A 15,519-nucleotide genomic window follows, 5' to 3' on the forward strand; every position below is an offset into this window, starting at 1 on the left:
TTTTCTCTCTGAAAAGTATTCTCAGGCTCTTCATCCAGTACTAAATATGATCCCGATATTTTAAAAGCGGAGATCTCCACTACACGCTTAAGGGTAAGGTATATATTTTTTAATCGTGGTTCTCTGTTTAACACATGCATAGAGTCTGAAGGTGGTGGGAGCGACTTTAGTGCCCAGCCGTCCTCTCCATTCGGTGCGGGAACCTCCTCCATCCACTCCCGCCTCCACCCCGAGGGTGGCGGTCCTACCTTGGTGACCACATGTTCAGTAATGGAGAATGTCGTTACAGAGGCATGTGTCCCGTTACTGGGCAGCTGTGTTATCTACAGTAGGTTAAGCGTATTCTATATACCTCGTATGTTAAATATACTTATTTAACATAATATTAATATGACATTTACAATATACTTAGCATATACTGAGTGTATTAAATCAACGTTCAAGTCTCAGGAACTTCCCTTATCATGCTAAAATGTGCCAGGGTTCGGTGTAGTTGCTTTCCCCCAGGACAGCCCAGTACTTACAGGTGCCCACAAATCGTGTTCCCACGTCATTCCTTCTCGAAGTTGAGACTTTACCGGTTCGTCACACTTCCTCATGGATTGATTCCTGATCTTTACCCTAAATCTTTTTGACCGCACTGCTGCTAAGACCAGAGCTGCTTTATCCTTGATTTTTGGAGTCTTACAGACTGTCATCAAGAAAATACATTCGTGCAGCCTGTATCCCAATCATGAAATACGTTTTTCCCATGACTGCGTCAGTCACTGCCCTTCTCCTTAAAGGTAACACTGGCCTCGGGCAACACTGTAGATGAATGTTTTGCTTCCCTCTTTTGAATTTTCTAAAACTGGAATGCTGCCGTATGTATTCTTTCCTGGCCTCTTTTGAACACGTCGAGATTCATCCACATTTGCCTTCATTATGGCAAGTATTCCACTTTGGTGTATGTACCGTAAATTCTTTATCTCTTCTACTATTGATGTAAATTAGGGTTTATTTCACTTTCTGGTCACTAAAACATGTGTCTTGGGGCACCTGGGTGGCTCGGTGGGTTAAGCCTCTACCTTCGGCTCAGGTCATGATCTCAGGGTTCTGGGATTGACTCCCACATCGGGCTCTCTGCTCAGCAGGGAGCCTGCTTCCCCTCCTCTCTCTGCCTACTTGTGATCTCTCTCTCTCTCTGTCAAATAAATGAATGAAATTTTTAAAAAAATATGCCTTAATATACATTTCTGTGATATATATCTTCGGTGCACATAGGCACACATTTTCCTTTGTTATGAAATCAGGAGTGGGATTGCCGTGTTGGGAAATAGACATGCTTCACCGTTAGCAGAGGCTGAGAGAGGGCTTTGGGTCTCTGACTTCCTAATATCTACCCTTAAAGCCTACGTTACTTTCTACAGATAGCTTTTGTCTTCATCCCACAGGTTTTGAATTTTGTATTTTTGTTATCAGTTCAGCTCTTTATGATTTCTCATATAAAGGTTTTAATTTTTAAACAGTTGGGGATTTTCTTATCTTTTTTTTTTTTTTTTCAGGATTTCAGCAGAATTTCCCACTGTGTATTTCTCAGTTCTAAAACTTCTATTGGATTATTTTTTATCTCTGCTTCCTTGCCCAATTCTGCGCATGGATTTGTAATTTTTTGAATAAAATAATCACAGTTAGCTGTAAATTCCATGTCTTTATCAATGCAGTGTCTTGATCTCCTTTCTGTTGGTTTCTTCAATTTGGTCTGTTTTTCTTTCGTGACCTTTGGTCAAGCCTCTTAGAGCTGCTTACTTTTTATTAAGAGCCCTATGTTCTATATGAAGACGTGTAAGGGTAATTTGAGGTTTGGGATGATCTTGTCATCCTTCTGGGAGGATTTAGTGTTGCTTCTTAAGGGCAGTTAGGCCAGAGGCAGGTAACCGTGATTCGGTCATGGTTCAAGCTGAAATCTGGGCTTCATTCCTTTTCAAAGAGTAGGTTTCTTTCCAGTTTACCTTTTCTCTTAGGGCAGAGGTCTTCAAAATCCCACCGGAACTTTGGGGATATTTTTTGAGAGCTTCCTGCTCCATGGAAGCCAAATTCCAAATCTCTCCCCTGAACCTCTCAGCTTTGTGGGACCGCCAGTAGCTAGCTCTCTGTACCTGTGGCTTCAGTCACTGTGTTCTCCCAACTTGTCAGCTACTCTGTTGTACACTTGATTGCCTCCAAGGAAAAAGAACACCAAGTCTGGATCCTGACTATGGGCTTTCCTTACCTTTTGGGTTTTTGACACAAGTTCTTGCTGCCGTAGTAGTTCTCCAGCGTCTTCCTATAAATGTTTTGTTTTATATTCTTTTGCACAACTTCTCTGTTTGCTCTCAGAGGAAGAGCATGAGATAAGTGTGTAGTTTTGAAAGCTAAACCTCTCTTTGGATTTCTTGGTTTAATTTATGAAAACATTAGTAGAAGCGTTCTGTGTAATTCCACCAGAAACAAGAAAGTCCTTCCCTCCAGAGGAGGCTCTAAGAGAGTCCTAGTTAGCTGTAATGGAAGATCAGAAGTGACACTCTCTGTGTCTCTTTCATTAGTGAATAGGTGCTTATTTAACACTTCCTGTCAGGGTAAATGCCTTTTTAAAAATGCTCCCATAGCAAAGTGGCCCTCATGGTCTATGTTGCTGTTGTCGTGTTTTGAACACTGGAGCAGATGGTGCCTTCACTCTGCTGTTTGTGCACATTTTGGCCAGGTAACACTTTCAGAACACCCCAGCCATTCAGAAGTGGATGGGTAACTTGTCAGAGTCTCATAGATTTTGCTAACCTGACCTTTCTTGGCTTGCCTACCCTGTCAAAATCCCTGTGTTGGCCAGTCCATTTCACAAATTAATGCCACAGAAATAATAACTCACGATTGAACTAATAACTCTTCATTGCTTTGGTGTCTTGAGTTCGTACCTGCATTTTTGGTCACTAACAATTTTTCAGGCACAAACACTAACTTCATCTTCATTATTTTGATGTCACAATATTCATAGATGTCCTTCATTTGTTTTACTGAATTAGAGCTAGTTGGTCAAGTATTGAGGAACTAGGTATTTAGGAACATCTGTCTAAAGCATCTGTTTTATAGTGTCGTCATAGGTATTGGTGATAATTGGGTTTTCTTTTCCTTCGTCACACTGGATAATAATACTTCTTTTTTTTTTTTTTTAAGATTTTATTTATTTGACAGACAGAGATCACAAGTAGGCAGAGAGGCAGGCAGAGAGAGAGAGGAGGAAGCAGGCTCCCTGCGGAGCAGAGAGCCCGATGCAGGGCTCGATCCCAGGACCCTGGGATCATGACCTGAGCCGAAGGCAGAGGCTTTAACCCACTGAGTCACCCAGGCGCCCCTGGATAATAGTACTTCTTGACAGCTTATTTCTCATTTTTGAAAATGGTGAAATAAATAAGCCAATGCTTTTTATTAATATACTCATAACTTTTAGCAGTGGTATTTAATTTCATGAGAAAATGTTCCTTAGGAAGAAGAATGTAAAAGCTTTTTACTGTAAACTTTATTATTTCTACAGCGAAGTCCATTATTTCTCAGTAAACTGGGGGAAAAACTATTTCATTTATTCATAATGGGTACTTAGACCTTAGATAGGGAATAGAATGTCTCATACAAACTAAAACTTAAATTCAGCTGATATTTTAAAAAATTCATACTCCATAAAAACATTCATGATAAAAACTCTCAACAAAGTGGGTTTAGAGGAAACACACCTCAACACAATAAAGGCCGTATATGGAAAACCCACAGCTTAGCATCATACTCAGTGGTGAAAAGCTGAGAGCTTTCGTGTAAGGTCAGGAACAAGACAAGGATATCCACTCTTACCACTTTTATTCAACATAGTACTGGAAGCCCTAGCTGGAGCAGTTAGACAACAAGAAGAAATAAAAGTCATCCAAACTGGTAAGGAAGAAGTCAAATTTTCACTATTTGCAGATCACATAATACTACATATAGAAAACCCTAAAGACTCTACCAATAAACTGCTCAAACTCAGAAGTGAATTCATGCAGAAACCTATTGCATTTCTGTACACTGATAATGAAGCATCAGAAAGAGAAATTAAGGAATCAATCCCATTTACTATTGCACCAAAAATAATTAAAATACCTAGGAATAAACTTAACCAAAGAGGTAAAAGACCTGTATTTTGAAAACCGTAAAACATGATGAAATAAATTGAAGACAACAGAAAGATATGGAAAGACATTCCATGTTCATGGATTGGAAAGAAGAAATACTGTTAAAATGTCTATACTACCCAAAGCAGTCTACCCGTTTAATTCAATCCCTATCAAAATACCATCAGCTTTTTTCACAGAACTAGCAGAAACAATCCTAAAATTTATATGGAACCACAAGAGACTCCAAATTGCCAAAGCAATCTTGAAAAAGAAAAATGGAACTAGAAGTATCACAATTCCAGACTTCAAGTTATGTGACAAAGCTATGATAATCAAAACAGTATGGCACTGGCACAAAAATGGACACACAGATCAATGGAACAGAATAGAAAGCCCAGAAATAAACCCACAGTTATGCAGTCAATTAATCTACAATTAAAGAGGCAAGACCATGCAATGGGAAAAAGACAGTTTCTTCAACAAGCGATGTCGGGAAAACTGGACCATTTTCTTACAGCATACATAAAAATAAACTCGAAATGAATTAGATATGAATGTGAGACTTGAAACCGTAAAAATCCTAGAAGAGAACATAGGCAGTAACTTCTTTGACACCAGCTGTAGACATGTGTCTTGGGGCAAGGGAAACAAAAGCAAAAATAAACACTGGGACTTCATCAGAATAAAAAGTTTCTGCACAGCAAAGGAAACAGACAAGGAAACTAAAAAGACAACCTACTGAGTGGGAGAAGATACTTGCAAATGACATATCTGATAAAGGATTAGTATCCAAAATATACAAAGAACTTATACAACCTGGGGTGCCTGGGTAGCTCAGTTGAGCATTCTGCTCTTGATTTTGACTCAGGTTATGATCAAGCCCCATGTCAGGCTCCATGCTCAGTGGGTAGTCTGCTTCTTTCCCTTTCTCCCTCTTCCTCTCCCCCCACTCACATGCATGCTCTCCCTCTCTCTCTCTCAAATAAAAAAAAAAAAAAAAAAAAAAAGCAACTCAACACTAAAAACCAAACAGTCCAATTAAAAAATGGACAGAAGACATGAGCAAACATTTCTCCAAAGAAGACCTACAGATGGGCCAGCAGACATAGGAAAAGAGACTCAACATCACAGATCATCAGGGAAATGCAAACCAAAACTACAATGAGAGAGCACCTTACACCTGTCAGAATGGCTAAAATAAAAAACTCAAGGAACATCAGTGTTGGCGAGGATGTGGAGAAAAAGGAACCCTCATGCGCTGTTGGTGGGAAAGCAAACTGGTGCAGCCACTGGGGAAGACGCTATGGAGGTTCCTCAAGAAATTACAAATAGGTTCTGTGCCTACTAGTGGTGACCACATCACTGTGGGGTGGAGGTGTGGCACTGGCGGATGTGGTCTCTGGGCTGGGATGAACCGCAGTCTGGGCAGAGGCTGGCGAGCTGAGCCAGAGCCAAGGCCAGTATTGTGGTCGCAGTTGGACTGACCTTCGCTGCTGCAGGATTTGCAAGCTGTCATGTTTTGCAGGCCTTGAAGCATAGGGAGCCTCAACAGGATTTTCACAGTCTACCAAAACCTGCTTTCTGTGGTGGCTCTGACAGAGGTGGGGAGGGATCCAAAATGCCAAAATGAGAAGTAGCATTAATACCAGGCATAAGGCCTACTGCCAGTAGAGGAAACAGAAGAGATGCTCATCTATGAGTTATGCTTTTAAATCACCCAGACAAGGAGGGATCTCTGTACAAAGCAGCCAACGTCAGTGAAGCTAAAGACTTGACCAGAAGGTCAAGCTAATAAATGAAGAAAATATGGGATGAATTTTAGGTTGTTGTTCATGTATACAAGTGCCACCTTTTTATATAGTAAGATGCCTCAAAGCAATAGATAAATAAATATCTAATCTACAATCCAGGAATTACACTACCGGGTATGTGTGAAAAGAATATGAAAACAGTAAGTTGAAGAGATAGACGTATTCCTATTTTACTGCAGCACTATTTACAATAGCTAATATTTGGAAGGAGCCCAAGTGTCCATCAGTTAATGAATGGATGAGGAAGGTGTGGTGTGTACACACACACACAGGAATATCATTTAGCCATAAAAACAAACAAAATCTTGCCATTGGAACAACATGGGTGGATCCAGAGAGCCTTATGCTAAGCAAAATGAGCCATTCAGACAAAGACAAATACCATAGTATTTCACTCATGGGTGGAATTTAAGAAAGACGTGAACAAAAAAAAAGAGTAACAATGAAACAGTCTTAACTACAGAGAACAAACTGAGGGTTACCCGAGAGGAGGTCAGTGGAGAAGGAGTGAAATGGGTGAAGGGGGATGAGGTCAGTGGAGAAGGAGTGAAATGGGTGAAGGGGGATTAGAATCCACGTATCTTGATGAGCACTGATATGGAACTTTTCAATCAAAGTAATAAAATTATTCACTGTATGTTAACTAAACTGGAATTCAAAATAATAATAATAATAATAAACAAAATTTAACCATAAAAATGTTTTTTTTTTTTTAAATCTATGCTCCAAATTACATGTAGGTGAGATTTGGTGGAGAAAATAGTTGGTGAATTTTAAATTATTACTGTTGTTTATTAAAGGGAAGTAAGATGTTGGAAGTGTAAAAGAAAATCCTTAGAAATACATATGCATTTGGGAAATTTATTGAGCACTATGGCATATGCTGTGATCCAACTTTTAATTTTGTTAAAAAAAGAAATAATGAGGGCGCCTGGGTGGCTCAGTTGGTTGAGCGACTGCCTTCGGCTCAGATCATGATCCCGGACTTCGAGGATTGAGTCCCGCATCGGGCTCCCAGCTCCTTGGGGAGTCTGCTTCTCCCTCTGACCTTCTCCTCTCTCATGCTCTCTCTCACTCATTCTCTCTCAAATAAATAAAATCTTAAAAAAAAAATTAAAAAAAAAAAAAAGAAAGAATGAGACCCCTTTGTTTAAATTATTTGTACTCCAAACACATGGCTGGTTGGTGAGCATTGCTATTAAAAACAATGTATTATCTCTGCTCTCAAATATATTTGCTTGCACATTGTTAATACGAATTCACTTTGAATTATTTTTAGCAGTGGTGATGGACTTGGAAAAGTCAACTGTAATCTTACCTGTTTGCAATCTTGTGCGTAGATTTAAAAGAAGGGCAGTTCAATTAAGGTTGAGTTTGTCACTGTGAATAGAGTTAACTCACGTGCACATCAAATTATGACACTTTAGCCAATGATGTCACAAACACAAAAATCCTAACAATGTGCTTCAAAGAAAAGAACTATGCCTTCTGAGACTATAAATTGTTGCCAGTCAGGCTTTCTCATGACTCTCATGTGAGAGGTGTCTGTATACTCACACTACATTAAAAATTTAGTTTATATCCTAAGTTCTTCCATCTGTGACTTACCTGATTTCAGCATGCTGAAGGAGATAGAGCAGTTCTAACCCACAGCACCAAACTGTATATTAGATAAGGCTGTTACTCCTTTAGGATGTTCAGAAATAAATTTGTGTTATTATAGTTGGTGTTGGGTTAGGAAACAGTACACCAGTCTTACTGAATCTTGAGTGAAATGAAGAATGATGTGACTTTGACTCATACTTGCTAAAAAAAAAAAGAAAGAGAAGAGAGAGAGTGTGAGCAAGACTGAGAGAAAAAGAAGAGGGTAGTACTCTATTTAGAGCCAAAACTGGAGTTATCTCCTTCTTGATGTGCTGGTAACTTGAAATAATTAAAATTCACAGCACAGAAGTGCTTTTTTTCAAAAACCATATTCAGAATTTGAGTAAAATGACTCTAACACTTAAGCACATTTACTGATTTCATGATATTTTCTTTCTTTCTTTCTTATTAATGATTTTGGTCGCCTTTTACACCATCCTGCAAGCTAAATAATATGTACTTGGAAAGAAATCCTTCATTGATACTGTGTGGTTGGAGAGGGGATGTTTAGCTTCTCCTCACCTAGATAAACTACCATATCAGTTTCTCTGGCCATGATTTTCAGTCTTCTCTATCTTCATTCATAAACATTCTTATATCCATAATGCCGATGGCAATTTATAAAATTAAATGCAATTAACTTCTTTTATGGGAAACTCTACAGTCTAAAGCAGACAGGAAAATGATATTTCATAAATGATCAGTTTTAAATGATTCTGTAAAGCCTGAAAAACTCACTCTCTCATTTTTGAAAGGCCATAGGAGTTAAGCTTTGTGGAACTATATGTGGTAAAGATGTTGTAATGAATGTATACAAACCAATACTTATATTCTGATACTTTCCCTTGATACATACACAACAAATACATTGACCTAATATGTTTGCATTAAATTTTGAAAGAATCAGTCTCATGAGGCCATAACAATGAGGCAGTGAAAAAAATAGCTATATTATATGCATTTTGTGATCTTCAGCATTTTCAGGCACATTAATTTCTAGAGTTGAGGTTGGGAGACATGGTACTATCAGCTTCTACTTTGTCAGAGAACCAGAATCTCAGAGAGCTCCTTCAAGATACAGAGAAATAGAATTGTATGATTGAGATTAGCCAATTGGATCCCAGACTCAGATCTTGTGCCTTTAGAGAGACAAAGGAAGATTGATAAAATATTTTTATCAATCTGGGAGATATTTTGCCTAAAATGCAGGCTGTTGGAATCACATAAATATCTTCCTAGCTGCTATAGGAATCGTCTCCCAACAACAGACAAAGAAATTGACAAAATCTATAAAAACAACTGCTTTCACACATTGGATAAGAGGCAGTTGAACATTGTAATCCCTTACCAAAGGAAAACAGAAGCAGTGAGCCCTGAGATCACACTATCTCCAGTGTAGGAAGAAGGATTCAAACGTAGTCTACTGAAGCTGAAGAGTCAGAAGAGTAAAATTCAGTGAAGTAGAAGTATCTGGAATTTGTGGCAATCCTGGAGAGGAGACAGCTACAGAGAGAGAAGGAGTAAGAGAAAGTTGTGGCGATTTCTCGTGCAATCTCCTCAAATCTTTGGCTGCGTAATCATGGTATAAAATACTACAAGGACGGGGAAAGAAAGCGGTAGGACAAGCAATTCTCAGAGCTCATAGGACTAGGAATAGTTTCCATCTACAAGCCAGAATGGAGAGACCTCCTAAGTTTTGGGGCAATAGAAGACCTCATTAGTGGGACCATGTTAGTCTAAGGCTAAAGGCTGCTCTGGAACTGCTGCAGCAAAAAATTACAAGCAAACCTTGAATGGATCACATTTATTTAAAAATAATTTAACTGTGTGCTAGAAGAAAGTCCAGGAGAGGCAGAAGGAAGGGATCCCCCGGGGACATGAGGAAGCTTTCAGGGGAATGTGGATATATTCTATATCTTGATGTTCATGGTTTTGTGGGTATATACATATATCAACCCTTATCAAGTGTATAGTTTAAGCATGCTTACTTTACTATATGCCAGTTTTACAACAATAAAGCTGTTAAAAATTGCCAAGGATTCAAAGAAGCAAGAAAGTACGATGTGTAACAAAAACAAGAAGTTACAACTATTATTTAATTAACAGGCAAACATATTAAAAATTATTACACACATGCTCAGTAATGTAGAAGAAAACATGATGAGAGAAAATAAAGATACAAAAAAAGATCAAAATGGAAGTTTTATGGATTAAATATATAATATAAGAAATGAAAAATACACTGTTGAGAACAACCTAAATGCTGAGTAAAAAGATCAGTGAATTTGGGACGCCTGGGTGGCTCAGTTGGTTAAGCAGCTGCCTTCGGCTCAGGACATGATCCCAGCGTCCTGGGATCGAGTCCCACATTGGGCTCCTTGCTTGGCGGGGAGCCTGCTTCTCCCTCTGCCTCTGCCTGCCATTCTGTCTGCCTGTGCTTGCTCTCTCTCCCTCTCTCTCTGACAAAATAAATAAATAAATAAATAAATCAGTGAATTTGAAGACATAGGAATAGAAACTGTCCAAAATGAATAACACAGATGAAAAAAGCCTGAAAAAATTTAACAGCACATCATTGTCCTCTAGCACAGTATTAAATGATCTAACGTCTATGTTAGAGTCCCCACAAAAGAGCAAGGAGAGGAAATCACAAAAAAAATTATTTTTTGAAGAAAAAAATTATTTAAAGAAATTAAAACTATAAATCCATAAGAACAGGAAGGTACTCCAAAGCAGAAGGAAACAGAGATCACACAAAGATATATCATAATTAAATTACTGAAAATCAGTGATTAAAGGAAATCTTAAAAGCAGCCATATAAATTAGACAATTACAGTGGAACAAAGATAATAATTACAACAGACTTATCAGAAGCTATGCAACTTGCAAGGCAGTGGAGTGATATGTTAAAAGAGTACCCAACAGCAACAACAACGTCAACTAAATTGTTTATACCTAATGAAAATATCTTTCAAAACTGAAGGCAAAAACAACCACTTCAAAAATGGGTAAGGGACTTTAATAGATATTTCTCCAAAGAAGATGTGCAGCTGTCCCATAAGCATATGAAGAGATGACAGATATCACTGGTCAGTAGGGAAATGCACAATGGGATTGTGCAATCAAAGCCTCAATGGGATATTATCTCACACCCATTAGGAAGTTTTTGTTTTTGTTTTTATCTCATGCATTGCTGGTGGGGATAGAAAATCATACAACCACTGTGGAAAATCTCTGCCATAGATTTTTCTTTTCAGCTTTGGGGAAAATTATTAAAAACATAAAAATCATTCTCAACTCATGAGCCATAAAAAATAAGGGCACAAGGGATGTTTGGCCCCCAAGCTGACATCTGCTGATCTCTGCCCTGAGAAACCACTGAGAAAATATAGAGGTATTAGAGGTATTACTAAATAATGGGAATAAAATAGAATCATTAAAAAATGGAATAAAAATACAAAGGGCAGGAATAGAGGTAGAAAGGAAAAAAGCATTTATGTGACAGAAAACAAATATAAAGATAATGAATTTAAACCCAAGTATACATAATTACACTAAATGTAAATGGTGTACATGCTCCAGTAAAAAGGTGGAAATTATCATAATGGTTGAAATAAGACTCAGCTTTATGATGGCTGCAAAAGAACTATTTTAAATGTGAAGCCCTGTCTGGACAGGTTAAAAATTAAAGAAATGAAAACTATCTACCATGAAAATACAAATGCAAAGAAAGTTGCAGTTTCCATTATTAATATCAAAGTAAACTTTAGAACAAGGCTATTTTTGCCAGTGTTTTATACCAGTAAATAAGTCAGTTCATCAAAGGACGTAAAGACAGAGGATCATAGGGGAAGAGAGGAAAAAAATGAAATGACAAAACCAGAGAGGGAGACAAACCATAATAGATTCTTTTTTTTTTTTTTTAAAGATTTTATTTATTTATTTGTCAGAGAGAGAGAGAGAGAGAGAGCACGTGAGAGTGAGCACAAGCAGATAGAGTGGCAGGCAGAGGCAGAGGGAGAAGCAGGCTCCCTGCTGAGCAAGGAACCTGATGTGGGACTCGATCCCAGGACGCTGGGATCATGACCTGAGCCGAAGGCAGCGGCTTAACCCACTGAGCCACCCAGGCGTCCCTTTTTTTTGTTTGTTTTTTTTAAAGATTTTATTTATTTATTTGTCAGAGAGAGAGAGAGAGAGAGAGAGCCATAATAGATTCTTAATCTCAGGAAACAAAGTGAGGGTTGCTGGAGGGAAGGAGGGTGGGGGGATGGGGTGGCTCGGTGATGGACATTGGGGAGGTTATGTGTTGTGATGAGCTCTAGGTGTTGTTGTAAGACTGATGAATCACAGACTTGGACCCCTGAAACAAATAATACATTATATGTTAATAGAAAATAGAATTAAATCTTTTTAAAGAAGGGCATAAAGATGTATGTACATAACCCTAAATATGTACACACATAAAAACAGAACTTCAGATACCTGAAGTAAAGACCAATGAAACTGAGAGGAGAATGACAAAAGCACAATTATAGTTGGATATATCAATACTCCTTTCTCAGTAATTAATGGAATATATAGACAGAAAATCAGCACAATTGTTGAAGTTTTGAACAATACTATCAACCAACCTGATCTAATTAACATTTGTAGAACATGTAATCTAAAAAGAGCAAAACAATGTTGTTTTCAAGTGTAGGCGTATTCACCAAGGAGAACTTACTTGAAGTTTATATATATATATTTTTTGAAGTTTATATATATATAATTTTATTTATTTGAGAGACAGAAAATGAGAGAGAGAGACAGCGTGAGGAGGGGGAGGGTCAGAGGGAGACGCAGACTCCCTGCTGAGCAGGGAGCCCGATGTGGGAATCGATCCTGGGATTCCAGGATCATGACCTGAGCCGAAGGTGGTTGCTTAACCAACTGAGCCACCCAGGTGTCCCTATTAGCATATTTCTTAATAATTCATTGGTCAAAGAAGAAAGCAAAGAATTTTTTTTTAATATTTTGAACTAAATGAAAATGGAAATACATAAAAATTTATGGGATGTAGCTAAATCAGTGCCTATCAGAGGGAGGTCATTGGAAGAAGGAACTCTCACACATTAATGCAGAGTACAAAGTAGTACAACCACTTTGGCAAATAGCTTGGTGGTTTCCTATAAAGTTAAATATACACTTAAACTGTTACCAGCAATCCCATTTATAGGTATGTGCCCGAAGAAATGAAAACATATATGTACCCACACACAGACTTGAGTGTAGATACTCACAGAATCCTTATTCTTACTAGTCCAAGCCTGGGAATCACCTAAATGTCTATCAGTGAATTAATGGATAAACAAATTGTGGTTTATCCCCAAAATGCAGTTTATGGTTTACCCATGAAAACAAGCTACCGATACTCACAAAAAAGGCGAATTTCAAAAGCAAAATGATAAGGAAAAGAAGCTAGCCTTGAAAGTCTACTGATTGCATATCTCCATTTACAGTTGACCCTTGAGCACTACGGGCTTGAACTACCCGTTCACTTATACATTGATTTTTTTTTTATAAATACAGTATGGTACTGTAAAAATATTTTATCTTCCTTATGATTATCTAAGTAACGCTTTCTTTTCTCTAGCTTACTTTACTGTAAAAATACAGTACAATACCTGTACAAAACATAATGCTGATTGACTGTTCATGTTGTTGTAAGGCTTTTGGTCAACAGTAGGCTATTTTCGGGAGGAGTCAGAAGTTTGAAATGCAGATTTTCAGCTGTCCAGGGGGTCAGTTCTCCTAACCCTTGCATTAACACATTGCATCGATGTGAAGGTCCTGATATCAGAGAAGTTCTGGGATCTTCACTGGAGGGACAAGAGTTGAGAGTGTTGATCGTGGCAATGGAGTGAAGACAGAACACGTGAGCCTTGTAGACCACTCTAAAGACCGGGGATGTTAATCTGAAAGAGGCAGCCACTTGACCAAGTTCTGATGATTTATATTTATATTCTGCTGGTTTAATTGGTATCCAATGATACCAGGGGTTTCAGTTTTATCTTTGTTAGGAGGTGATTTATTTTATGTGTGTATGTGTATACATACGTGATGGTCTACCTTTTCTATTTCCATTTGCTGATTTATTTATGTACTTTTTATTCAACAGTTTTATTGAGAAATAATTCACATACCATACAATTTACCTGTATTTATACAGTTGTATGCCCGTGGTCACAATCTAATTTTAGAAAGTTTTTGTCTCCCGCAAAAGGAACTCTGTGCTCATTAGCAGTTCCTACCCGTTCCCTACACGTCTTTCTACCCGCAAGCCCCAAGCAACAACTGATTTATTTTCTGTCTCTAGATTTGCCCATTCTTGGGCATTTCGTATCAATGGAATCCTATAATATGTGGTCTTTGTGATTGGCTTCTTACACTTAGCACAGTGTTTTTAAGGTTCATTCATGTGGTAGCAGGTGTCAGCACTTGATTCCTTTTTATTGTGGAATAATGTTCCATCGTACGGACCTACCACATTTCATCTCTTCTCTATTAGTTGGTGTTTATTTAGATTGTTTCCACTTTTTGGCTACTATGGAATATGTGAACATTCCTGCACAAGAGTTTATGTGAGCATATGTTTTCAGTTTTCTTGGGCAAGTGGAATATGTTGGGTCATATGGCAATTTACTGGCTTATTTTAGTTACTTTTGGGCATCTAGCATAGGATCGTCTGTATTTTTATTTATTATGTGTATCTACAGGAAGTATATTTCATAAATATTTCTTACAATTTTTTTTCCAGTGGCTTTTGCTTTGTTTTCTTCTTATTGTTGTTAAAGTTTGGGTTTAAAATATATATATGTATGTACACACACACACACACACACACACACACACACACACACGTTGTATTCAGTCATCTTGTTTCTGACGACAGAATCCATTTATTAGCTATAATAAATTGTTCCAACAGCATGTGGGGTTCTGTTTTCCTCTGTTCTTTAGTAAAGTGCAAAGTTGTTTTATTATTGATCCTTTATCTATCTGGAGCTGATTTCTCATTTTCTTTAAAGGTGACCGTTGAGATGAGATGAGATGTGGTGAAGGATTTTCAGGGAGGTGGAAGTGATAGTGAGGAGAAGGATTCCTAGAAGGAGCAAGTTGACAGTTGCCCTTTGTTGGCTTGCCTAAGACGACAGTATCAGCAAGACAGTAGAGAAAGTGGTGAAAAGGGAAGGTAGTCATTAGTAAAATGCCATTTTGCTCATTATAGCTCTAATGTTGCAGGGTTCACTTTTGGGGCAAACTTCTGAAACCTGCCTGTCTTGTGATCCTTCCAAGGGCCACAGATTTCTGGAATTTACTTTTCTCTTATTGTCTTCTTCTTCCTCCTCCTTTTAAAATAAAACTTACTACACCAGGATTGTCGGAAATGGGAAGAAGGTCCGTGATTTCCAGTCATACTCATCACATTTAATCACAGCATCTTCCTGGTTTTCAGAAATAACTTTAAAATCAATTTAAAATGTCAGTTGCCTTGGTGTAGTCAGAATAGAAGGCGGGAAATGTGCAAAAGCCATGGGTCTCTTGCCTCCAATTTGATACTCTGGGTTGTGAGATTTGATTCCTTGGAAGTAAGTCTATAATTAGATAGTTGGCTGTGGCAGAACGTTGAGTATGTGGGAGACAAAAAGCATAAACTCTAGGGTTTGTGGGGCTATTCGTGTGTTCAACTTGGTTGGGCTGTAAGAATAACGAAGTTTCTAAGGTAAAATAAGGACCTTAGATTTTATTTGGGTCATTTTCCAAAATTCTAGTTTATCTCTGATCTTATATGTTTGTACTATCATGCCATTAATAACTACAACTTTTGATTATAGTTTTTAAAACCTTGTCCTGGGTTCTGGATTGT

At 38.0% G+C, this 15,519-nt stretch overlaps 1 protein-coding gene across 1 annotated transcript in view; it reads left to right on the top strand.

The window, feature by feature from the left end:
* Positions 1 to 15,519, top strand: part of LOC111144450 (WW and C2 domain containing 2) — a 209,350-nt gene that overhangs the window by 113,695 nt on the left and 80,136 nt on the right. Inside the window, exon 4 of the mRNA XM_022498768.1 lies at positions 17 to 93. Coding sequence (XP_022354476.1) covers positions 17 to 93 — 77 coding nt within the window. The remainder of the gene's footprint in view (positions 1 to 16; positions 94 to 15,519) is intronic.

This window comes from Enhydra lutris, unplaced genomic scaffold (genome assembly GCF_002288905.1).
Source record: "Enhydra lutris kenyoni isolate GAN:26980312 unplaced genomic scaffold, ASM228890v2 scaffoldscaffold11, whole genome shotgun sequence".
NCBI classification, from domain to species: domain Eukaryota; kingdom Metazoa; phylum Chordata; class Mammalia; order Carnivora; family Mustelidae; genus Enhydra; species Enhydra lutris.